Genomic DNA, 25,988 nt, shown 5'->3' with positions numbered 1-25,988 from the left:
GTGAATGCCCAGGGTATAAAGGCAGTTTCTGTAAATACTTGAGTCGTGTCCTGGAGAATACAGCTCTTTGTTGTCTATCTTGGAATTAAGATGTAGAGAAAGAGTGCTAACTAGAAGCAGTTTTGCTACTGTTCTTAAAATTGTCATCTCTAATATATTTGCATGGACACGATAGTCCTTTAGCCAGTTCTAGGATAAAAATATCTTTAAATATAAAGGGAAATCAAATATTTAGGTCAAATGGTTCAAACATTTGGAAATCTTGCTATGGAAAACCTTGCAGGCAAGAGCATTGTGCTCCCTTACCATGCTCACAAAAATAAGCAGAGCATTTTTAAGTTAAAGTTACCTTTTATAAACTTGAAGCCCTTTTTCCTTCACTTCTTTTCTCCCTAGCTCATGGGAGATAGTTGTCACAGCTTTGTTGTGTGGCCATACATGCGATCAATTGCTGTAAACTGGGCATCCTGTCCATGCAGTGGTTAACATGTGCCAGTGACAGGCTTGCAAAACAGACACATGATAACTGTGATAAACATGGAGTTATTTATGAAATGCCCGTCCTAAAATGTCTTGCTTCCAGAAATATCCCAAGTAGCACCATATGGGGATACCATAAATACTAGAAGTTTTCTCACAGTGAAACAAGTTGAACTCACAGAATGACAAATTTCTGGGATAGCATCCAGGAGGAGCTAAGAGGACTCACAAAGAAGAGCAGAGAGTCTTAATTTTTGCTATTTTTCTGGGTTGAATGTCTCCTCCTCCAGGAATGCTGATTAATGAGAACATGAAATACAGAATTTCGTGCTCATTTGTTTTGCTTCCTTTTCAGTCATTCTTCATTCTCAGTTGTTAGTTCAGGGACATATTTTCCCATTAAAAAAAAAATTCAGAATAACGTACATGTTTGGTGAAAAAAAGAGTGGCCTCAAAAACCAATACAAATATATGATGCTTTGTGGGATAGAAATGTCACAAGATAGCAGGAATGGATCGGATGGAGGCTTTGAGGACCCAGACATCTCAGAAAGATGTGTGCATTTCCTGGCACAACTGGGTCTTGGCATAAAATGTTATAGTGCCCAGTAATAATTATTTCTGCAGTGTGTGTTCCTCACCTGGCTTTGGGGGACAAGTTACACAGGTCTGACAGAGATGGAAGGATCGAACCTCTCTGTTCTGCTGTAGAAGAAAACTGGTGTTCAGTGTATAGTCAGGAGAGGCAGACAGGTATTCAGAAGTAAAACAGAAGACAGCTGCCATAATTGGGAAGTCACACAAGTAAGTAACAGTGAGGGAAGTAAAATTTACAGATTGATTTTGAGTTTTTTTCCTCTCTGCAGTGAGAGTTGTAGGTATGTTCTTTGAGAAAATGCATTTAGGAATGTTGCAGGTTTTGCACACTTCATATGCAAAATCTGGTCTAATGTGCGTGATCCTTGTGATTCAGCTTGTACAAGAAGTCCATTTGTTTCATGCAGGAGATTCAAAATTTGTAACTAGCTAGGTCATATTGATTTTGCAGATCATGTTCCCCAAAGCTTCTCTAAAGTCTGTGCTGTACACGCATAAACATGCGTGCATTCCCTTTTGTGCCCTGTCATTGATTAGAGGCTCCTTTGAAATGGAAAACTTCACCTTTTAAAAAGGCTGTTACATTAGTTGATTCCTTTGCTTGCTTGAACTGGTTTCCACAGAACTTGAAGAAAGGAAGGAGGGGGAATGATGTGGACTCAAAGGGAAGGTGCTTGTCATTTACTGATAAAAACCTGAGCAGAAAATCGTTGCTGCTAAGGACACCTGATCCTTGGGCATCTGTTACAGTAATTTAAACTCTCAGGTTACTGATACACTTTCTCCAAAAAAAGAGAAAAAAAATTAAAGGAAAATGAAAACAAAAACCCCAGAGACACTCCATAGGATAAGGTTATATTGTTTGTTTTCACACTTTGTATAGCATTTGTTTCCTTGTTTAGAGAGAGAATTGGATGACCAAAAGACTACTAATTATTGCTTGAGCAGAATCCTCGGTTCTCAATACTTGAAAAAAATATTATTTATCAGCTATCATGAAGAATGACCAATGGGTGGAGTCTGAGCTGTACTAATTTTGGATGCTCAACCACTACCTTGAACCATTAAGTTTACACATATTTATTTTTTTGTTAAAGTGTTTGGTTATATTTTACCATGCTTTCCATAGTTACTCAGCACCTTTCTGGGATTTTTATGTTTGCCCGCCTAAAACTCTACATCCCCTGTGTCACAATGCAGCATGAAGCAATGACCACTTTTTTACACGTACATTCTGTGTGTGAAAGTAGGGGCATACTAATGTAGTGCATATATACAGTAATAGAAGTTTCCTGGGGGCTTGGATATTTTTTGTGTTCCTCAGGTTTCTTTTTATATAATTTATTTCATACTTTTTGTAATAAACATTAAAATGCTTACTTCTAAAAAATAATTTTTGATATTTTCATGTCCTGCTCAAACTGTAGAGCATTTCGACCTGACCAGTGTAAATGTAACCTGCTATTCTAGGCACTTCCATTCTTGTCCCTCAACCCTTGTCCCCTCAACTGGTCACTGTTATTTGATGCCCAATCAGTGAAATGGTTTAGTTCTACCAACACACATTGTCTACCTAAGAAACAAGAAATTGCACTTATTTTATGTACATAACCTATTTCTTAGCTGACATGACTTGGAAAGCAGTGGGACTTGCAGTCAAGTCCCATACATCTTAAAGAACTGTTGGAGCTGGACAGCTGTGGGGACAGACTGGTGTCAGAAGTCTCTTGAAGAAGCAGGAGTGTGTTTAACTGCTGCTGAATCCCAGCAGTTACCATTACTTAAGGCTACCATAGTGACAGTGTAGCCATGACTACTTGAGGTAGTCATCGAAACTTGCTATGTTTTTGGGAGTAAGGAGGATGCACATTGTGCTCTCCCTTTATAATAGACCTACTCCAGACTTTCATTTATATGATCAAAAGTAGGGGCTTGATAGTTTGTGTTTATTAAAGTCAGAGTTCTATATCAACTTTTTTTGCATCAGCCCCAGAGGTAGGGCAGCTGTAATACCTCAGCTGTCATAATCATTCAGCAAATACTTGAGGTGCACAGTGACTTGAGTTCCCTATGTTCAGCTGTATCTACTTATTTGTTTGGGTTTCAGAAGCTGTGCTTTGAGGATGTCCTTAGTAGCCAGTACTACGAGCTCAAGGAGTTAGAAGCTATTTCTAGGGATCATATAGAAGCCCAGCACACCCCAAATGACCCTCTAAATTAGTTTTCTGAATCTGCAGCCTGAAAAAGAAACTTGGCCATTATCTCATACTCCTGTTGTTACTTTTGTAAACTAATGAAGATTTCTGTCTGCTTATATGAACACTCACCTGTGCAAGCACTCTGCACAGGAGAGTATTTGTCATAATAATGTTGAAATAGGCGCTTTTACCCCTGCAGGAATTAATGATTTTTTACATAATTCTGAAAAAACCTTAGAAAACTTACCTGCTTTTAAATAGTATTTTCATGCTTATGCAGTTGGGTATGGAGATGTCAGGTTTCAGTCTTATATTAAAATAGTGAATTGGGAGCTCCTGAAAACCATTGAATTTAATGAAAACAGTTAATGACTTCACATTATTACTCTAGCAAGCACTCTCATAATGGGGATACTTAAAGAAGCCTTATTTATTAGTGCAAATGTATATGGGTCAGAATTAATTTTTAAAAAATCTTTAATTGTTTTCCCCTTATAATTTTCACAGCGGTACATAGTTAAATATTCATGATAATGCTGATGATATGCTAAAGGTCTGAAATAGATCTGGAGTCTCAAAATCAACACAGGTTATTTAACCCTTTTCATCTAATGCACCATTGGGAACTTGTGGAGTGAAATCCCAGAGCACTGGAATAATTAGAAGATAGTAATGAGGATTTAATTAGTCCTTGAGATATGCTGAAATAGGACCACTGAGAACTTTTCTTTTTGGACATGGATTGCAAGCAGAATTGATGCAGTTGCAGCTGCTGTGATGTGCTGGAAAATGTATTCCATTGCTGGAGGCAGTTTCATGGCAGCGTTCTGTGCCTGTCAGATCTATGTGGACAGTGCCTGGAGTAATCACCTCCAAAATTGTTGAATAGAAGTTGCCGCCTTCTCTTTCACCTTCTCCTAGTACTTTTTAATTTTTTTCTTTTTTGTGTCATTCTCTCTGTTCTACCTTTACTTCACTCCCTGGTTGACATACAGCTTTTGAGGAGTGTTGTACAGTTATGTGCTCTGTTAGAAACATCTCACAGCCGGGGACAAGGAGTAAGAAACTGCATGCTCTTAAGAGTACAGGTGTTACACTAAGCAAAATTTGGATCCTTTTTGACACTGCTGCTTGTAAGGTTTATCCTCAGATCGTGTCCTTATTTAGTATTAGACCTTCACAGAAGTGATATTTATCAGTAGCTGCAGTGTAGTAAATTTAAATAGCTTTTTTGGCAGTCAAGATGTTATCCAGTAAGAGGCTGTAACAGATGGGATGTGATCAGGCATTTTGATGTTCTCTTTGTGCTTCTCTACAAGCACTAAGTAGCAACTGAATTCCTGTAACTAAAATTTCCTAATTTACCCGTTAGGTTTCATACAGGTACTTTTCTCCCCTTTAACTGTTTTCTGGGCATGCTTATTTGTACACGGTCATTACATAAATTCCACTGTCATGCATTTTCTTCTAACGAAATATAAATGTTTTTGCTTGTGTGGAAGACACAGAATACCAATCAGGTGTTTTGCACCTACAATTCCTGATCAGATTTATGGCTTAATACTGACATTGCATGGTAGAGATTCTTTTCCCTGAAACCTATTTTCTTCTTAAAAAGAGAAACCAGAAGGAAGAAAATAGACCAAAGAATTCTTATTGCAACAAAAAAGATACTGTCGTTTGCTTTTAGATCTTAAAAAGACTTTTTCCCTGAGAATACGTTTTTTGCTCTCATTTGGGGATTTGGGATCTATTCAGAGCACTGAGGAGCTAGAGAATAAAATGATTCTTGTCATTAACATTCTTCTTCTTGCCATGTTAACGATGATACCACTTAAGGTTAAATCAGACTTGGTAATAAGTTTACTTGATGTAGACTGAAGTGTTTCAGGCTCTTAAAGAAAGATGCTTGAGACATGCATAGAGTGCAAAGCCACAGGTATGTTTGAGTGCCTCTTCTGCACACAGCGTACTCCAGGTGGGTCAGTGCAGGGGAGCTGAGCTCTGTCTGGTATGCAGGAGCACTTTGCCAGGCTGGGTGGAAATCATGCCTGGAGAACGGGGGTTAGAGGAACCGTGCCCTCAACAAACAGAAAAAGTGCATCATGTGAATAGGAAAAGCATGTTTTAGTTGAAATTGTCACACTAGCTCTGTAAAACATCCCTTTTTTATCTCAAGACGCATGATGAGGTAGGAACATGATGCATAGGAGTACACGGAGCAGGTCTGTATGTGAAGGCAGAGCCATGCAGTAAAGCCAGGCACTAAGCTTTTTTGGTGACTCAAAAAGCTACATTCCTTTCTCAACTTAGTAAGTGCTAAATTTATCGACAGTCTTTAAAAAAGACAGGGCCATCATTCGTTTGTACCTCTGTATTGTTAATTGGATTGTAAAAGTGGAAGTGCACCAAAAAGTAATGTCAGTGTGATAAGCAGGTTTTTCTAATGTGTATATGCTATTTTTCTTTGCTATTTTGATGAGCAATGCATGGCAAAAAAAAGCTTACAATATGTGTACTTTGATTAGCAATCAACATCACTAGGATGAAAAGTTTCTATTTTTCTCTCTGAGCTGTGGAGTGCATAGTTTTGTGTCTGTTTGTCTCTCAAGTGTTTGAGGAAAACCTGCTTTTCTTGCCCAGAAGTATTAGAAATTATGTTACTCTGCCAAAAAACAGGTTAATTCTTAAAGAAGTCAAGCGCTATTTCAGGATGCTGGTTCCAGACTGTGCTTGGATTTCAGACATACACCAACCAGTCTCAGCTTTAGGTTGATCTGATTAATTGTGGCCTATTCTAAATATACAGCAGGCCATCTGCAAGAAGAATCAAAGGACAAAAGAGTATGATTTACATATGATAAGCCATGCTGGGAGACAGCAAAACTGCAGAAGTAGGATGTGAAGAAGGTAATAATATTTGTACGATCAAAACCCAGAGTCAGGTCTCAACAAATAAATTTTGTATACTAGCAGCTGGTCATTGCACTCTTCTTGCTGATGTTAAATCTTGTTATACTTGGAGATGAATCTTTATTTCATTTTTTAAACTAAATTGGGGATTCTCTTTTTGAGTTTAGGGAGCAGAATTGACTTACTCTGAGAGAGTTTATATAGTTGCCAGCAGAGAGACTTCTCAATAGAAAAGTTTCCACTGACTTCATTAGGCAGCCATCAAATTCCCTGCCTCTGGGCTCAGGGAGCAAGATAAGCTACAGCAGTTACTGATGAAGAACTTGACAGAGTGGCAGTCAATGTTGCTGTCACATGCTTGATGTAAAATTACTGGATATGATCCCTGTCCCTGGGAGAGCTTCTCATTGTGGCCTATAAACTGGGACCTGCCAGTGGTCTGCCTGTTCGAAACACCATGGTTGTCAGGACACTACTTCCTTAGTACCTAAATTAACCTTTTTATGAAGCTTCTGTAAAGATAAACAACCTCTAATCTAAGACCCTATATGTCTTTTTTAATTAAAATACAGGACAGTGAATTGAAATCTATATAATGTATATATTAATAGCTAACACTGGATAATTCCTACCATCCCAAAGGATTCCAAAAGAATAAACGCTCATCAGGGAACAGCTGCAAATCAAGGAAAGGAAAAAATCAGTCAAATCATAAATCATGGTAAAAATAAGACTGAAGCAAAGGCATTTTGGGACTGAGGACAACACACTGATTTTGTGTTTGTGAAAGAAACAATATGATTTATTTTACATATGTGCAACAGAAGACACATCATGTGTATTTTAGTCTTGTCCACAAAATATATGTAGTAATATTCAATATATTTACTTCATGAAAAGGAAGATCTGAGTTGATTCAGGGAACCTTTGAACAGCAGGTTTCTGGGGAGGGTAAAATTTTCAAACTTGAAATTTAGACCATTTAGCCTGCAGGCTTTGCACATTACACGTTACAAAATGCTCCTTCCTTGCTGTCCTCCATGATTTTCCTAAGTGTGCACATTATTAGCGAAACTTAGAGAAATGTTGATTGTGCAAAGCAGACTTACTCCTCAGATTTTTCATTTTGCTGCTGAGATTAATTCCAGCAGCCCAAGCTACCTACTGAAATTCAGGATTTCCTTCGGTGGCAGCTGGGAGGGCAGGGTGGGCTTTTGTCCTGCAAGTCACTGTGACCCTGATTTTTCAAGTACCAAAGTAAAAGCTTCTTGTGTAAAGTATATTACAGTAACAAATTATGTGTAAAGTGGTGGATGAGCAATGTGTTTTTTGTTTAGTCTGTGCATGAACATCTCCACAAATGTATTTCCTTTGTCCTCAGTATAGCACTTAAAATTTGCATCAGAGAGCATTATGCAAGGTTTGCATTAGGAAAGGTTGGATATTTCTTCCCCGGCTACCATCTGGGTAATCTGTCTGATCCTTCCCCAGATTCTAATTTATCAGTGATAGATTATATGAATTTCAAGGCTAGGCAGTAGCAGAGGGAGGTTTAGGGGTGGGAAAAATTTAAACATTATTGCATGCTATACATAGACTGGGTTTTGTAATATCAGAGAGAGAAGCAGAGGAGATTCAGCCAGTTAACCTAATAGCACAGCTGGTAAAACACCGGGGGGTCTGGGTTAAAACCTTAGCTAGGTCATTAGTTTCCATCTTCCCCAAAGCTATTCACATTGTGAAGAGAAGCAGTCAGACAAATAAACAGTGTGAAGACTGTAAGATAGATATTAAGGCATAATAAGAAAATAAAGAAAAATAAAACCAGTCCAGCACTTTTTCCTAAACAGAACATCGGTCTTTTTGTGGAAATGAGAAATGCTGCAGTGATCTTTGCAGGAAATCCTAATTTTGCTATGGTGATGTTTTTCTTTACTGCTGTTTCACACAAGCTAAGAAACATTCTTTCTTGATGTGAAGAAATGTGGTGGTGGTGGTACTGCAGATATTAGCAAATACCATTGTGAAAATAAATTGTCCAGATACCAAAGGGAAATCATACCACTGTTACTCTAGCCTAGGGAACTTCAGATGGTTTTAGTGGTACTCTACTCTGATGGACTTGGAGAAGCTGGCAAGCTTTATGCGGGTTCTTATGTGGGCTGAAAAAGAGAGCTCAGTGTAGAAACTTGATTATGTTTTTTCATGGTTAATGGAGAAACATTAGAAGAACTTCTAATTAGAAGAAGAGCAGTTCATTAGAAGAAGAGTTCTCAGAAGAACTGAGAGTGAACGTCTGAGGAAGGAAAGTTTGCCAAAAGCTGTATCATGGATGTGCAAGCATTTGCTCTTTTTTTCTCAAAGAACTTTCTCCTAAAAACTATTTTGGGACTTTTTAAAAAAAAAAAATAAAATAGAATGTGGTTGGAGAAAGAAAGAAGAAATTTTAAATACTTTCTTTCAGCTTTTATAAAATATTATATCCAAATATACTGTATTGGTACACTGCAGGTATTTTATTTATTTGATTTATTATTTCTCTTACCTGCCTATTAACTGGACAGGAATATTAAGAATTAGTATTTGCATTGTCTAAATGAGATTGACACTGCAAGCTCAGCCACTCGTGCTCACCAGCCCATCACCCTGTGGTGTGTATTGCTGTCAGATGCTTTGCATGTGTCAAATACAGATCTTGCTGGGCATATATTAATAAGGTTGCCTTCTGGAAAATTAAAATAGGATTTGAGGTATCTCGAATGTAAAGAAACCTTGTGCCTGCTTGCTCTAGATACTAGATACCAGGTTTTTTATGCCATATGATTTCACTTGATTTACTTGGTTTATTTTCTCATACATTGGTCAAACCTTCACCAGTTTCTTAGTTGCTGTTACTTGTTTAGACCTGTATAATATTTTTGTTTGCTCAGATTTTTTCCAGTACCTAAATCTCTCTCACTGTGTCCTTTTCAGTGTTTATTTTAAGTAGTAACTTAGGGATAGGTACCATGCCATTCTTTGCCAGTGATAGGAAGTAGTTTGTTGCCAGGTAGAGCTGGCTCCCCATAAGCAGTGGTACAACAGTATTTTCTTACGTCCTGCTGTCTGTAAGCCACACATCTCCAGGTCTGACCACGCCATTTGAAGATGTTTGAGTACCATCTGCACACAACCTGGCTGCATATTTAGGGTTCTAGTATCACAGGCTTGCATGAGAATAACCAACTTTTTCAAGTACTACAACACTCAATGTGTGAGTTGTGTTCTCTTGGATGTTTTCCTGCATTGCTCTGAGGTGCTGACTGTGGACATGTTTAGCTGGGCAAAAACCAAGACATGGTTCACCAGTCTGAAGCTGTCCTTGCCATCCGAAATGGGTGGGCTAGGCAGAGTTTCAGTGTGACTGAATCCTCATCATCCTGCCATGTTAACAGGGTACCAAATCACAGAATAATGCTTTTTCGTTGGTTAAGCTTTACCCTGACATGTCTATCTCAGTGTTGTTTATCCACAGATGAGCTAGATTTGGGAGTCACTGCTTTAGATCTGTTGCAGTTCTGTTGTGTACTCTGGTGAAAATCCTGAGAGAGTGGACACAACCCAAACTGCTGTCTGAGGAAGGAAGGTCTGCCAAAAACTTGTGTCATGAGTGTGCAAACATTTGCTCTTTTTTCTCAAGGGTACTGACCAGAGCCTTGCTAAAATACCAAGCATTGGAAATTTCTGTTTTTCTCCCCACACAAAAGTTTTTCCTTTAGAGGTAGTGGAAAATATCTCTTCACATACTTAATTTTTTTGAGCTGATTCATAAGTACAGGATTTTATGTTATTTTTCTGTAATTAGTTGATGATCAGTGTATGCATCCAATCTGTTTCTACTTTTCTTATTCCATGATTTTCAGGGTAATAAGCTTGTCTAGCTAGTAATAGCCCTTTCTTCATCCCCTGTCCTAGAACAAGGGGAACTTCCTTGTTTCTTACTCAGAAAGGTTCGTCAGTTATTTTGGTCCCAAGCTCTGTCACTGAGCATGCCCCTCTAAAAGGAGCCATAGCCCAGTGTATTTTTTTCTTAGGTAAGTTCATTTTTACAATATACTGTTGTACGTTGTACCTTTCCTCATTTTTTATTTATCAGATGCATAACTTAATGATTATCTGCTATCACTGTAAACTCCAAAGTTTTTGTGAGTTTAAAATGAGTAAGTGTTGCACATGTTTTCAGATTTAATTCATTCATGAAAATTGATGGACTAGACCTGGCTAAACCAAAAGACCTCTCGTTGACCATGGATTGTGTGCCAGTAGACAGTTGCTGTCCATCAACTGGTATGCAATAACCTGTTCCTTTGCAGCCACTTCCTTTTTGTTTGAGCTTCTGCTTTGCTGTAAGGTTTTTTCATATTCAAGCCAAGATTTTAAAATATCAGAAGAATCCGTCTGAGATTCTACCGCAGCACCCAACACATTCAGTGGCTGTTTTTCATGGGTAGTGCTAAGGTGATTGTATTCAAGAAACAGATGGGTTTGTATTGGTCAATTTACAAATGTAAGTAAGATAACCTTAGTGCATAATTTCACAAAGCTTTAGTAATTTACTGTTGTATATCTGTTTTGTGTATACATATGCATGAGGGAAAGACAAGGTTTTAAACACTTTTTAAAAGGCATCACACAAGTGGTATTAGCTATATGATGTGTGTGTTAGTGCTCTTTAGAACAACAGAAGCTTCGTTTTTGTCTTTTCCTTCATCAAAGCAGCAGAAACACTACTATCATAAGCATTGCTTGGTTTATTTTTTCTCTGTACTTTGCTAAAAAGAAAGAAGAAAAATAAAAGGCTACCTGACCATTTTAAAACAATCTATGTATGTTCAATTTGAACATGCAAACATATTTTATTATTGTTACGGTGTGATAATTGATAATAGTATGCTACTCTTCCACTGAAAACAAAAAAAACAAACAACCTGCAGAGATGACTCTGCAATGTTAAAATGATTCTTAATACAGTCATTCTTCACATATGTAAATGTAGTATAAAAGCTAGCTAAAAAGGGAGAGAATGCTTCTGGCAGAGTCACTTTATTCAGCTACTTCTGAAATAGCTTATTTTGCCAAAACTCACTCAAGTGTTTTTTCACTAAGTAATCTTTCGTTGTGATGGCAAGTAAAGCATCACCTCTACCTCTTTTTACCACTAATATTAAGGGAGGGGAATAGATTTGTTCACTGATGAGTATGTTGCCACTACAATTTCTAAAGGCTTAATTCATAGCTGTTTCCTAGCAGTTCAAAAGACAAAACAACCCACCTTGGTTGTCACAGGGGTTGACATGTCAGATGCAGTCTGGCTGTTGAATCACTTCACTGCCATTACTCCAGTGCACCTCTAATGTAATCCTACTTCCATTCTTTACAGAAGAAAACTTTATCTTAGATCTAATTTTCCAGAAAGAAAATTTATTTCTTTTTGTATTGGCTATAAAATGAAGTTGAACACTAGGGAAAATGTGTGTAAATAAGGAAAAATGAATGTATGCCAGCTGCTCCCTTTCATTTCTGATAAGATTTTTAGAATTGATGTTGTTTTTTTCTTTATGATGCATGAATGTTAATGTATTGACTGAGAACCCTTTTCTCTCTAAGACATCTGAGCTTTCTGCAAATATTTAAGACAATTCAAACTCATGCACTGATCTCTGGATGTTGACTGGGCTCTCATGTAGGTTGATTAGGATAGACTCCTCTGTGTTGTAATGGAATCCAGATAACATTAATAACTCTTCTTTGCTACTCCACATCTCATCTGTAGCTGAAAGGACTCCTCTGCTCTGTGGAAGGATAGAGCACGTCATGTTTTGACGCCATGCTTCAGTGTACCATACAGACAGTAACAGGACATAGCACAACATAGATATTCTTGCTAAATTTTAGGATTACTTTTCCTTAGTTCTTTATCTTCATTCAAGAGAAGATAGCAAAGCCAACCTTGATTTGAAAGGAATCCTACCCCCTCTGAGATGACGAAACTCATGCCTCATGTCAAAAGCGTTTAGGAGTGTGTTCCTTTTTTGTTGTGTTAATTGACATCTTTATTAAACTAAGGGTAGAGCATGAGTTTGAGTAGTATTCTCACAGTTATCTCTGCTCTTGAGTTACTGGCATGTCCCTGGCTTGGTTTTGGCAAGTGTTCCCTGAGCCACAGCCCAGAGCATGGATAAGGCAGGACAAGGGACTTTGTGCAGAAGTAATACAGATAAGATTACCAGGACTGAGTGGAAAGGTTTATCTGGATGGACACAAGTGTCCCACTCTCTTCCTGGCATGTTTTATGACTGTACACATAGCTGTACATCTATTCCACGGCATCCGAAATGAATGAGGAGGAAGAAGAGGAGGTCTGAAGAAGAGGTCATTTGAGTAGAAACACTTATTTTTATTTATTACTCTGGTCCCTTGAGAAGCCTTTTTGACAACAACAGAGCCGTTTAAAAGTGATAATTTCCATGTTTTTCATAAGATATTAGTCCATGTTCTCCATTAGCTTCAATAACCAGCATTACTACTGGAAATTACTGTTCCAGTAGCTATTCAGTGTATCACCATTCCTTGTGGTGTCAAGTACTGCTTGCAATAATAATGGGGCTCAAAAACTTTAATTACTAGCGCATTTGGAAAGTTACCTCATATAGATTTAAAGCTGAACAGAAAAAAACCCCTCACTTCTGTACTAGACAGAGGAGTAACTTTATTATTTTTATAATAAAAACCTTAGTGTGACCAGTACAAATTTTTTCATTCAAATGGATCCCACAAGAGTGATATATATGGTGTGTGTCAGGAACATGGGCATTTATTTTGCACAGACATACGATTGTATTAGGTTTCTAAATTACTTACAGCACTCTTAGCAGAAGATGTAGGCTTTGTAATGAGAGTTGTGGCCAGAGTGAAACTGCTTTAAAAATCAAGGGGTCTGCTTCAGAATAAAGCTAAATGGAGAAGGGCATGCATGTTTTCCTTTGCAGAAGTGTGGAGTTTTCCAACCAGTACAGACCACGTTCCAAAGCTGCCATTTTGCACTCATTTTTTTGCTGTGTCAATGTCTGCTCTACCTCCAGAGCAAGTGCCACGCTCTAACTTTGCAGTTCGGGAGTGATCAAGTTCCTTGTCTTGGGGCTTGCACAAAGATCAGGAAAAATTGATGCATATTCTGCAAAATCTTGCAGTTGGAGTTTTAGCACAATATGGGTTGAGCTGTTGATAGCACAAAGAACTGGGCAGAAGGGGTGCAAAGCCATCTCTCCTGGCTTTTCTCCTTACAACCTGCACCTCAATGTTTTCAGTTATGAGTTGGATCACATGTCTGGATATGGCCCAGAAAAAATTTTCTCTCTTCATTAATCAAGCATTGAGTGTCTGGCAGTGGGGGAGAGGCTGATGTTTGGTGCTAACCAGTGGGAGGACACCCTGGCCCTGTGGGAGAGTTATCCTTTTGTGCCTCTCTCTGGGGCTCCCTCCTCACCCAGCACAGTGGAAGCACAGCCAGAGCTGGCCTGTGCTATGTGGTATGCACGGGTTTTGCCTCGCAGGGAAATGGAAAGATGAAATTTAATATGCAAGCAGAGCAGGAAAGAGAGCGGATTTCCTCCAGAAATAAAAAAAAAAAAGCCTAAATTTTGCCAGCACATCCTCTTCAACATTTAAAGCAGCACTAAAACCATTCAGGGTATAAAACATCAGAAAACCAGCATCCCTACACAGACATTTCATGGGCAGGATTGCAGGGCTTTTTCCAGTTCATGAAAACTTTAAAACCCCACTACAAAACCCTCTTCTTCATTTAATAAGGCTTAGTTCTGTTCCTTCATGTGAAGCTTAAATTTGATACTGTTTCACTAGGTCTCTTGCTGTAGCTTTTGAACTTTAAATTAAATTTGGATTCATTAATACATTTACAAAAGGGAAAAGGAGAGAATGCAATGGAATGTGCAGGGGAAAGACTAGAAGAAGGACCTAGAGCACAAATACAGAACAAAACAACTGTCACTTCTGGCTGCTATGACTAGTCTTCACACAGAGGTAAATTTTAGCCCTGGTGAGTTTGTTGGCAATAGAGGAGTATTTACAATGGGTTTCTATATGCTGAATTGAGGCATTTTGGTAGCGACATATAATTTTGGAAGGTGCGATGCTCTCGCCATAAGTCATCAGGCAAATTCCCTAGTACTGCTAATTAAGTAATGCATATAATTACCTTTTTTTTTTTTCCCTAAAAGTTGTTTTAATTTTAAAATTAAACCCATTTGTAACTAAGCAGGACTGCCCTGTAAAGTAATGGTTTTCAAACCTTATGTACAGGTTTTGGTGGTTGAGACATCATTGCTGATTTGGAGATGTGTTTGGTTTTGTTTTCTGGGTATTCTTAGTCTGAGATAACTAAAAAGGGATGGTTTATTTTAATGCCAAAGATTTTTTTAAAAAAAAAAATAAAGAACAGTTACCTGAATATTAATTTTTGCTTTGGTGCTTTTCTCCCTATAGGTTTTATGGCAGGCATACAGAGGAACCCCCAAATGTCACAGTATGGACCTCAACAAACTGGACCTTCCATGTCACCACACCCCTCACCTGGAGGTCAAGTGCATCCTGGAATTGGTAGCTTTCAGCAGAGTAATTCAAGTGGTACTTATGGGCCCCAGATGAGCCAGTATGGACCACAAGGTAAAATGCTTGCTGGTATTACAATATATATATATGTATTGTGTATGTGAGTAGGTATGTTAAAAACAACAAAAACACACACACAACACTCTCCATTTAAAACAAAAAAATCCTAAACAAATAAAGCTGTATCCAAAGATGGAGCTGCACCTTGTGGAAGAAGCTGTTTCTGTTATTAGCACTTTTCTCTGTATAAAAATAGTGACCTTAAATTAGGCAAGGAAATGATGAATCTGTGGCATTGCCAGGTCTATTGTTTAGGTGCCCAAGCATGTCATCTCTGTGATGAGGCTGCATTTGAACAAGCATGAAATCAGGGTCACAACACTGATCCCAAAATAGGACTTCTTTTCTTGGATGAAGTCCCAAGGCCAACCTGAAATTGCGTGGTGACTTTGAGGGTAAAGTCTTCTAACAAGGATAATAATATGGTGGCTACTGTGGAAATAGAATATTGAGCTCTAATGCATATGGTTTGTGAATCTTAACTAACCCTTCTGACTGAGAGAGACAGTTCTTTTTATTTTGCTTGTTTGACAGAATTGGTGGGGGTGTAAAACAAAAATAGAATACATAGTTTCTGCCCCTGAACAACCTTGAACTTGTCTATTGTTTTGCCTTTAATGGATAACCTTTATAAAGTATGCATGTGTTTAGGGGTTAAATGAAGTTGAAGTCAAGTCATGGAATATATAAGGGTCAGTATTTTCTTTAGGGGTACATAAAGAAGCTTTTCTATTTCAGCACTTCCTACTGTTGCTTTCTCACTTAAAAGCCTCAGAAAGGACTTGAGCCATCAATGGGAATTTCTGTAGGGTTCAATAACTTTCCGTGCTAGCAAGGATGGTTATTTCAGTCTCCCAAGTTTCTGAGAGCTAGTTCTGATGTTTGTTTGCAAGGAGCCTTGCTGCCCTACGCAATGTTCCTTTCTGTTTCATCTCTGGGTAGCGTTTGGTTTAGTGTTCTGAGCACAGGGCTACAAGCCAAGATTTCCCAGTTTCTAATTTTGGCTCTGCCTTTTACATCATCTTTCAGCTTAGGCAAGTAGATTCATTTCTCTGCTTTGCTTCCCTTAACTATAAAATGGGTCTAGTAATGCCTTATAGCCATGTGTGAAGATTAATTACCTAACTCCAGTTGACTGGTGCTTTCCTTTTATTTGGAAAGCATTTTGTGGCCATAAAATACTGTCCAAGTGCTTATTTTTATCTGCACAGTGAGCAACTAGCTTAACTGGTAAAAAATCCAGTGGATTTATGATGTGCTATCCTGACTTCCAGCTGTACTGCCGCTGCTGAGATTCCGAACCATGGGAATAGTGGGTGTCAAGTGCAGTAAAACATTAGCCATCCACGCTGATTGAATGGAGAGGTTTTTGTACTAAATCAATGCATTTAAGTAACACGCCAAATACTACTTTCTTTTTTTGCTTGAGTTCAGCAGTTCTTTTCCTCCCTCTGTAGATGAAAGTGCCTATCTAATGATTTTATGGGTCATGGTCAGGAAGAAACTGCTATTAAAATGTGAACTTGAGGGACAGGAAGAAAATGAGCATCATTGTCATTAACAGGCCATTTCAGAAGGGTTTGGTGAACAGTGTGATGGATGAAAATCATGTTCTTCTGCCAGTGATGAGTACCAGTGCACTGGTACTCATAAAATTAGGGCCTTGCAGGCTGTCAGCTCTATAGGTAACAATTAGACCAGAAGAATACTACATTTTCTCCAGGTTGATCTAACCATTAATAAAATCCAGGGATGAAGATAGCAATATTTCCAAGTTATCTGTTTACATGGACTTAAGGTTTTAAAAGCATTTTTTAATTTTAAATGAAAGTAATCCATAATTGCAATTCTTAACATACCCTATTACAAAGCATAATCATATGGCAGCAACAATGAATGTATAATAATGTTATCCCATTTGCCTTTTTCTGCCAAAACAGGAAATACATTAAAAATTACCTGGGTTGAAACCAAGTTCTTAAATTATTAAACTAAAGTAATTCTCATGGATATGATTTGTTTTCTGTTTTGTTCACATAGGCCTTCTTCCAGAATATTGTTAAGCTTAGGCTGGGTTTCACAGGACTACTTGTTTTTCATATATGCATCAAAGCATTCTGGACACTAAGCTTTTGATCCAGCTTTGAATACTGGATTTCACTATGTGCTGTCCTGAAAACAATTGCTCAAGGCTAGTGTCCTCTGTGCAGTGGAATTGCTCACTGTAGTAAAGACTACACCATTAAGTTCAGACTAGAAGTAGTAGCCCCCCAGTTCATGAGAGCAGAATGATCCATTTCATGCCTGTGGTTGATTTATTTGATTTTCATGTGTTTACATGACACTTAGAACTATAATAAGGGCAGAATATATTTTCCCAGGAAGCAGTTCTGTAGTGGGTCCTAGTCCAATTCTGTGAAACCATTTCCTACAAAAATAATAAATGGCTTTGGCTCCACACTTCGTGTGTCTGGGATACAACACAGGAGCATGCAGTACAGAAGATTAATTTCAATAAAAAATTAAATCCCAGCATTTTCCTGTCCCAAAGAATTCTTAAAAAAAAATTAAAGCAGAGCGAGGATGGAAGTTGTTACTGTAAGAATCTACTGAAAGAATCTCTTCAGTTTGTTTGGGCAACATCTAGCTCAGGGGCTAATGAAGCTCTGGTCTATGAGCTGACCATCAGACTGCTGCCATGGCAAAATGTCCCTTAAATGCACTCTAGAGAGCAGTCAGATGCCACAGTCAGCTGGATCTTTTAAGACTGGGACAGAGAAAAGCTTCCTGTGATTCAGTAAAATATCTCAGAAATGCATCCTGTCTTCCTAACTTTTCCTACTCAATTCAGCAGTAAGGCTGTTCTGTTGGGGTATAACAAAGAGAGAAATTGCTACTGAATTTGTTTGAACCACAACCCCCAGAGCTTAACTGTAAGTTAAACCCCCCTTTTGCTTGTGATAAAGTGTTTGTGCTTTTAATGTTGGACTCCTTTCACAAAAGCACTTTGCTGTCTAGTTCCCACTGATTTTAATCCTGGATTTTATTTAAAATGGTAGCATTGTAAGGATGAGATGTCCCACGTATCTTGAGAATCTGGAACTCTGAATCCAGACCCACATATGCAAGAGTCTGTGAGGCTAAGGCTTAAATATCAGCTGTATCTTTCTGAATGAAGTCCCCTAGGTAAAACAGTTCAGAGGAATTCAGAACAACACATTTAAATTGTCTGCAGAAGAATAGCCTGCTGGTGAAATGCACATGTAAAAAATTTTAGAACTATTCTAAGATGCCATTTTAATACAGTGAATCTGATCTATGTCTCTAAAGCAGAGAGCAAAGCTAACAGGTAGTTCTCAAGTTTCCCTCTTTTCAGTTTGCCTAGAAATGGCAAGATCTCAGAGCACTTTGTTCAGCAAACCTGAACAAAGTGGACCAGAGTTTCAGCAGTAAGTATGAACATCTGTCTTTGGCAGGTTGTTAGTCAGCTTCTTTCTACTTTATCTTCATTACGCTTTTTTTTTTTTTCTTCCTGATTCCTGTTACAGCATTGTTTTTTCTCATGCATTGAAGATGTTGTCTCTCTGGGTAGAATTCTACTCTGCTGAGGGGGAGTTAGAATCAAAAATCCCTCAGATATGGAGGGGAGGAGTTGTTCAGTAGTACTGTGCAGCCGCTGTTGCCAGGCTTGTACCCACTTGAAAAGTGTGGGCTCTTGAACTTGGCTGCCTGACACGTCCAGCTGATGTGGGCTGGCCTAGCATCTGCTGCATTCATTGTGTTTAATGCTGCATCCATCTGTTTTCTGTCAAAGCCACTGCCAACAAATTACTAATCTATTAGAGAAACATGGAAATAAGATTGCACTCCTCATTCCTGGCAATTCCTCTTGTATTTTTTTTGGCTTTTATTTTGCCCTTTTTTTTTTCTCTCTTTTTCTTTTTTTTTTCTTTTTTTTTTTTTTTTGTGGTCTGGGAAAGGTATAAGAATAGCTAGTACTTGAGGTATTAAGGAAATGCTTAAGGAAAAAAACATGGAAAAAAAACACTGAAACTTGTTTTCCTTACTAAAAAGATGTGACTTCCCTTTGCTTTTGGATGTGTATCCCTGGAGATGAATGATTAGAAGCTATTTTAACTGAGCCACATATTTTTATGGGGAAGATTTCACTGGTTTTTCTGTGTTGTGTGTATGCTGGAAAAGCCAAAGCACAAAAGATTGAATTTTTTGTCCCAATTCAAAATAGCATCAAAACAGCAGTAGTGTTTTAGCATTGGTGTTTGCTCCTCCACACATGCTGCTGAATGTACTTCGTAGACCCTAAATGACAAAACAAATTGGCTTTATGTAAATTGGACTGACAGTAGCTCCCAGTGATCATGGATATCAGGTCTGCTAGTCTAGGGAGAGAATTTGCTCCACTTTGGGAAGCGGTGTTACTAATAGCATGTACATAATACGTGCTAACTGCTGTGCAGAATCTTTGAGTGCACATATACACCATCCTGCTGTATTACATTTTTCTTGCACAGAGCAAATGGAAACCCAGAGCAACATCCAAGTTGTGTGCTGTTGCCTGTAACACATAGCAGAGCAGTGTGAAACTAGTCAGCCCTTCAGTCTGTAGTCACTTATGCTGGATCAGACACGTGGCTTGAGCAGGTCTCAGCAACCAAAACTCTGGCTGGGGGCAATGGCTCTCTGAAGAGAGAATATTCAGCTGCCAGCAGCCAAACCTAGAGGAGGAGGAGAAGTGACAGGGAAGTCTTAAGCCAGTATAAAGCTGAATCTGGAGCCTTTCATCACTGCTCAGCCACATATTTGGGATCATTCTGTGTGGACTCCCAGGCAGAAACTTGAATTTTAAAGCAGAAGACAATGGTTGCTTCATTTCCTTGGGAAGCGTAGGTCCCATGCATTCTCGCCGAGGAGATCTTGTAGTAGAGTGAGTCAGGTGAGTAGAGTGAGTTACAGGGTGGAGAGGAGAAGATTAGCAAAAGCACAGCAGCAAGAGCATATGAATTAATTATGTGTGCATTCAAACCATGAATGCGTATATTTATTTTAAATACAAATAGGAGTTGGATACCACCAACTCCTCTGCCTGGTAGCTGAGGCCTGAGGAGGGGCATGGCTGATCTGCACAATCAGAGGAAGAGTCCAAGGGCTTCTGCCTTCAAATAAGTGAAATAAGCGTGGGAATATCTGAGAGTACTCAGGAAACTCTGCTTTGTGGCATCCCACAGGGAGGGAATGGGTCATGTTTCCACTAATCTGGATGAGATGGAAATGAAGACAAGTCAAAACGGATGACTGAAGTAGTGCAATGTGATACGTTTCCTAAAATAGTTTTTCTATCATATCTTTAGCTTTCTTTTTTTTTTTTTTTTCCATTTTTCCTCTTTCTCATGCTGCCTGGGTTTGTTTCTGTAACACTGCATGCTGTATACTCGATTTTTCTTGAGATTTCAACATGACAGGAAAATCAGCACTCAAATGAGTTAAGCTGCTGCAAACTGAGCACTTTACTCCAGTGACAACACAGACTGGGTTCAGCCAGCTTTTCATGCTGTCCTTCATAAGGCACCTGCTTATATGAGCATCTTTGTACTGTTGCTGCCTTCTTGTTCCTAATTTTCTCAGAGGAATTGCTCTGTAAGTTACGATTCCTTATGCTGACAGAACCAAACTGAACTTACTAGGGAAGCAGGTCAGTAGAGGACAGGAATCTTTCTCGGACCCCAGCAGTCATCCTCACCAGCCTAGTCCAAATCATCTCTGTCTTAAATGGGCAGAACAGTTAGGAGCAAGAAGCCTCTTGCTGAAACTGCAGAAAGACAAAGGAGTGAGAACATGAAATTATAAAAATAAGATTCTCCCTTGAACTTATGTAATGGGCTTCTTACATGCCACATTTCTCTCTACTGCATAAGGCAGTTGTGTACATTGTGCTGTGCTGTTAGCCCTCTGGAGGCTGTGCTTTTCTTTATTTCCTGTTGCCTTGTAACATACATTAGACAGAAGATGTTTTGAGGGTACATGAAAATCAGGTTCATAGGATCATTCAGGTTGGAAGGGTGCTCAAGAGCTGTTCTTGGCTGACCTTGTATTCAAAGCAGGGTCAAATAAAGAATCAGACCAGGTTACTCTTGGCTTTATCCAACTGGGTTTTGAAAACCTCCATGCAGGGAGTCTGCGTAACCTTCTTGGGCAGTTTGTTCCACTGCTTCTCTGTCCTCATGGAAAATCATTGTCCTGACTCTGAGGCCAGCATGGGTCACTTTAGTTCACATGTGTAAGTTCTGCAGCTGCTAACTTACTAAACAGAAATATTTGCTCAAAAGTTTTAATGATTTTCTCTGTGCTTTCTTATCATTTTGTTCAGGAAACTACTCCAGACCACCAACCTACAGCGGTGTGCCCAACACAAGTTACAGTGGCCCAGGCCCCGGCATGGGTATAAATGCCAACAGTCAGATGCATGGACAGGGGCCAAGCCAGCCTTGTGGTACCATGCCCCTGGGACGGATGCCATCAGCTGGGATGCAGAGCAGACCATTTCCTGGAAACATGAGCAGTATGACCCCCAATTCTCCTGGCATGTCTCAGCAGGGAGGCCCTGGGATGGGCCCACCCATGCCAACTGTGAATCGCAAGGCACAGGAGGCAGCTGCTGCAGTGATGCAGGCTGCTGCAAACTCCGCTCAGAGCAGGTATGCATTCAGGTGAAAGGAGTTTAAATAAGTAGGAATGTTTTCCTTGTCATTTCTGAAGTAACTGTACAGCACTGTACAGGTGTGTGAATGTGCATTTATGCAAGTTCTAGCTGTGCCCTTATCTCTAGGAGGAGATGGTGTGTCCAAAAAATATTTTTTTTTAATTATTTCCTTTTCTTAAGGAGAAAGCATGTTGTTGCCTGTTTGAATTATCTTCTCAAAAAGGTGTTGTGACAATGGTGATGATGGCCACTTCTAGTTTGGTTCTTGGCATTATAGCTTTAGGAAAATCCACAGGATTGCAGTGACAGTCAACAAGCCCTCTGCAACTTTAAACTTTTTTGAGCTTTTGTACTTTTTTTGTCTCTGGTGAAGAGAGAGCAAACATGTCCTCAGCAGTTTACCCCTGCCAGAGAGTAAGGAAGCCTGTGAAGCTGCCCACAACTCTTGCATCTACTGCCCATGTTTTGAGCAGCAGTGCTGATGGCAGTTCTCTTCTGTGGCATGTTCTGACTCCTAAACAGGTCTGCAGAGCGGGAGAGGAGGGCAGCCTGAGGGGAGCAGCTGGAGGGGAGAGGCAGAGGGAGACATAAAAGCAGTCTGGAGTTGTCTGGAGTTGATACCTGCCGCTTGTGCATCCATAATAGAGAACCTGCAAACAGGACTGCAGTGGTTGAAGCAATGGTCCATCTTATCTCCCCTTTGGGCACCAAAGCTACATGTTGCCATTTGCATATGATTTTTGGTAAAAGGCACTTTTTTGGCCATGTCATTCTTAAAATGCCTGAATTTTTTTTTGGTGACATTTTTCAGACTAAGTAACATCCACATTTCTCTGGACTCAAATAACTCCTGGCATATTTATTACCTTTTTCTGTTGCAAGAAGGTCCATAATGTTGGAGAACAACACAAATCTAGTTGCACTCTTCTGGTGAACATGTTCATATGTGTGTGCATTGCTCACTGCACTTACGCATATGCTTACACAGATGCACATACATTCACCCAAATATTTGTCATTGAAGACCAGTGTTTGTGGACACTAGAGTTGCTCTTATTCCAAGACGCATTGTTAACAAGAAATAGGAAGCCAGTGTGTCCCTGTATTTGTTACTTTCTTGTTTTGAGAGCTTGAAAGGCAGGTGGCTACTAATGATAAGCAGCAGAAAACTTTTAAAACAATAACAGTTAATTTAGTGTACTTCATGTTCTTGCTCAATAAAATAGAAACAGGCTCCCTTAAAACAGACCATACTCCAGCAGATATCTTGTGAACCAGCAGTGCCTTTCTTCTGTTGGTTGTTTTAACAGACCTGTCTAGTAGGATTTATGGAAGTCTGCTTCTGTCTGTCTGGTTTAGGCTATAAGCTGATAGGTCAGGCACGAAGGAATAAATAGGCCATCACTGTAGCTGCAGGAACAGGATTTCTCTATAATCATAGAATGAAAGGAAAAGCTCACGTTTGTTGGTCTTGACAGCAAGAAAAGACTTTGTGTTAAGTGGAAAGCATTTGGTTGTGATTCAGCTTACACATTGGGCATAGTGTGTGGTGTTTGATCAAAAACTGGGTTAAATGATTGCCACTTTTATCTCACATCTTCCTCCCAAGTCGGTTTAGTAGAACTGCTTTTTCTTTCTAGCTTTGACTAGACAAAACTGCACCATTTCAGAGCATTCCTATCACATACTGCCCATTCCAGTGATCCAGCACCTATGGATGAGCTGAGCACTCACTGAATCCCTATCACAAATATTGGCAAAAGGATTATTTATAAACTACAAATTGGGAGGAACTTGTCACACCACTCTCATGCCAGGGGGTTGCAAGCACACTGTTTCCCTCTTTGATCTCAAGTCAGCTGTAGGGGAGAAAGCATAATGGCTTTTGGCTATTCCTGCAAGTCCTCGAGGCTTGCATATGGAAGGAATGTATTTGACAATGACTCGGATTTGTGATACAGGTCAGATCCAGAGAGGCTGTTCTTTCGTTCTGCTTCAGACCACCACACATTAGGTCACCTGCTTATCCCAGCCAGTCTGGGGCTGGCAGACACCCCATGTTTTCTTCACAGCACCCGAACAGTAGCAACACTCAGGCTCCCTCAGTGCACCAGCCTGACCAGTATGGTAGGTAGCAGTGTAAACTGGACTTGCCAGGGGACCTTGGTATTTTTAAAAAATGTTTGTGAACATCCCATCTTACTGCTGAAGGAATATAAAAATAACGTGGAAGATACAGAAGTAATTGCATTGTAGAGGGAATTTTTGTTTTTTGTTTTCCTTTTACTAACAACACATTGTGATACTACAATGAAAATATGCATGTCACTCACTCACACACCTGCATGGATTTTGGCACAGCTCCATTTCCTCGTGCCTAAAAGGGAAATGAAGAATCTCCTCGCTGAGAAGGAATGAGATGTGTCCTTCCCTGACCCAGGCATCATCTTTCTCTCTTCATTTTTGGTGTTCTTGTCTGCAGTGGTGCGTGCAGCCACATTTTCTGTACTTGGTGGTATTGTCACTGCTGCCTAGGCAGAGGACTGCAACCCCCAAAGTATGATCCTTTTTTGAGAGATGATATACTGCAGCAGTGATTACAGGGTTTCTTAACAGGATTTTCAACCAAGTTTTAGCACACTGTAGCTGAATGTGCATGTATTTGAAAAATTAGTCTCTAGAAGAATTTTTAGGAGCACTAATTACCGCTTGCAAAACATTTGCCTGAAGTGCAGCTACTGTTTTCTCACCAGAGTCCTCCACACATTTTTGTAACCATATCACAAATTACAGAACTGGGAGAAAGTATCTACGTTGGCTCCCAGTCCATCTTCACCTGAGATTTAACCTTTATAGATTTCCCTGCCATCGTGTTATTTCAGTTGTTGCCTCTGTAGGAAATCTTTAATACCCAAATTATTGCTGCTGTCATGGCAATTAACAAGTTTTAATTGCCAGTTTTCTGTAGTTGCTAGTTTGGTTTTTCCCTTAATAACATGGTTCATATATGTGCACAGAAGAAGCAGAAAGAAAAGCAAAAAATTAGAACACAAGTTTACTGCTTATCCAGTTCAAAAAACAAAGCTAAGTGAAATGGGAGAGCACTTGCACCATACTACTTTGCCTAGCTGGGAAGACATCCACTCCTATATGCAAACATGCATGAACAGTGCCCAGCCTCTTTCTTCAAATGTGTTGAGTTTATAAGATTGAGCTGTGGACCTCAAAAAGTGTTGGATTTTTATTACTATAAAACACCATCCTCTGTGTAGAATTAAGAATAAATTACATCATAGTCATGGTTACACAGCAGTATTTCTCTTCAGGTTGGTTGTGATCCACTTCAAGGTCAACTTGTTGACTCAGTAGCCAAGTATCAATAGGGGAGAGAAATCTATCTTCAGCTGTTAATCCACAGGATCTATCCTTTCCCAGTTCAGGAGTCTCATTTAGACATAGAGCACTGGTTTGCCTCTGCCTTGCCAAGCCACACTAAGCAGCAGCATAAAATGAATTTAAATGGCATGCATCAGAAAAAAATCTCTTCCACTGGGGCACAAAATCAATGTTCATTAACCAGAGCAGGATGATCAGGATCTCAGTGTCAGCCAGTTATACCTAGGTATCATCCTCAGAGCAGACCACCACCCTTTCCATTAGAAAATATTAAAAACACAAATGAGAGTGGTGGCTGTGGAAGATACTAGGTTTACACCATTTGAATTAGCCTTTGACCTCATCTTGAGGTCTGCTTCATGTTGAGCTTAGATTAATTTATATGTCTATATAATACCTTCCCTGCAACCTAAAATCTTACAATGTGCTAGTCGATTGTGCATGCAGGCCAGGGTTTGCCAAATGATAACTGCCATGTCAGGCTAGAGAAAAGAAAGGTATTTTTAAGATCTCTTCATTGAATCTCTTCATTGTTTCAGGCTACCCAGAGTGTTCAAGTTTGCTCTGAGTAAAAGTTCACAGCAGGCAATGTTAAATAAATCTTTAGTACCCTGTGTAGTAGTTCACTTTACTTTCTGGAGGACAGTGTGAAAGAACTACAAAACAGTGCTTTCCTTTTTATATTTGTCTGGTCTTGGCCTCAGCATAACCATTGACTGGTGAGGACTGTATGTTGAAGACCTAATATATCCATGGAAGAAAAGACTCTTCATAACTTAGGTTGGCATTGACTGAAACCTCAAGGGCTGGTTCTGCTGCTGAAGAATAGAACCCAGAGGAGACCTCAAAGGACCAGGTGGCTCCAAAAGATCTATTATCACTCTGTGATTCTTAGAACAGCACATACATTTATTAGTGATATAGAAATGTTCCCGTGTATACAAAACTGCGTCACA

At 39.3% G+C, this 25,988-nt stretch overlaps 1 protein-coding gene across 4 annotated transcripts in view; it reads left to right on the top strand.

Annotated features, from left to right (window-relative positions):
• Window positions 1–25,988, top strand: part of ARID1B (AT-rich interaction domain 1B) — a 326,152-nt gene that overhangs the window by 244,509 nt on the left and 55,655 nt on the right. For all 4 annotated transcript variants that reach the window (XM_088052482.1, XM_088052481.1, XM_088052484.1 and 1 more), the window contains 2 exons: window positions 14,733–14,912; window positions 21,304–21,631. In XM_088052482.1, coding sequence (XP_087908608.1) covers window positions 14,733–14,912; window positions 21,304–21,631 — 508 coding nt within the window. The remainder of the gene's footprint in view (window positions 1–14,732; window positions 14,913–21,303; window positions 21,632–25,988) is intronic.

This window comes from Pseudopodoces humilis, chromosome 3, assembly GCF_049639895.1.
Source record: "Pseudopodoces humilis isolate 2021_Gansu_Grassland_sample_001 chromosome 3, ASM4963989v1, whole genome shotgun sequence".
Taxonomy (NCBI): Eukaryota; Metazoa; Chordata; class Aves; order Passeriformes; family Paridae; genus Pseudopodoces; species Pseudopodoces humilis.
Note: the sequence above shows the minus strand (reverse complement) of the source record. Positions and strands in the feature narration are given on the sequence as shown.